This window comes from Pterocles gutturalis, unplaced genomic scaffold (assembly GCF_000699245.1).
Source record: "Pterocles gutturalis isolate BGI_N339 unplaced genomic scaffold, ASM69924v1 scaffold37709, whole genome shotgun sequence".
NCBI classification, from domain to species: domain Eukaryota; kingdom Metazoa; phylum Chordata; class Aves; order Pterocliformes; family Pteroclidae; genus Pterocles; species Pterocles gutturalis.
The window spans coordinates 4,363-4,592 of record NW_010131950.1 but is presented as its reverse complement, the minus strand read 5'-3'; the positions used below and the strand labels follow the sequence as shown (position 1 = coordinate 4,592).

General features: G+C 67.8%; 1 protein-coding gene across 1 annotated transcript in view; it reads left to right on the top strand.

The window, feature by feature from the left end:
- Positions 1 to 112: 112 nt before the first annotated feature.
- Positions 113 to 230, top strand: part of LOC104467125 (cleavage and polyadenylation specificity factor subunit 7-like) — a gene marked incomplete at its 3' end in the record, with an annotated part of 4,361 nt that continues 4,243 nt past the window's right edge. The window contains exon 1 of the mRNA XM_010080764.1: positions 113 to 166. Within this exon, the coding sequence (XP_010079066.1) occupies positions 113 to 166 (54 nt within the window). The remainder of the gene's footprint in view (positions 167 to 230) is intronic.

Sequence of the window (230 nt, the reverse complement as noted above, 5' to 3'; positions counted from 1 at the left end):
TCCCCAGTGCCTCGCTGACTCCCTTTCCCCCCCTCGCCCCCCTGCAGTGCACCTTCCGGCTTCCCGCTTCGCCCCGGTCCCAGCCCGGGCTCCTGCTCCCGTCTCTGGAAGTATGTCCGAGGGGGTGGATCTGATCGATATCTACGCCGACGAGGAGTTCAACCAGGTGAGCAGCCGCGCATCGAGGTGCGGGGCTAGGGGAACACACCCCCCCGCCCCCCCTTTTGTGG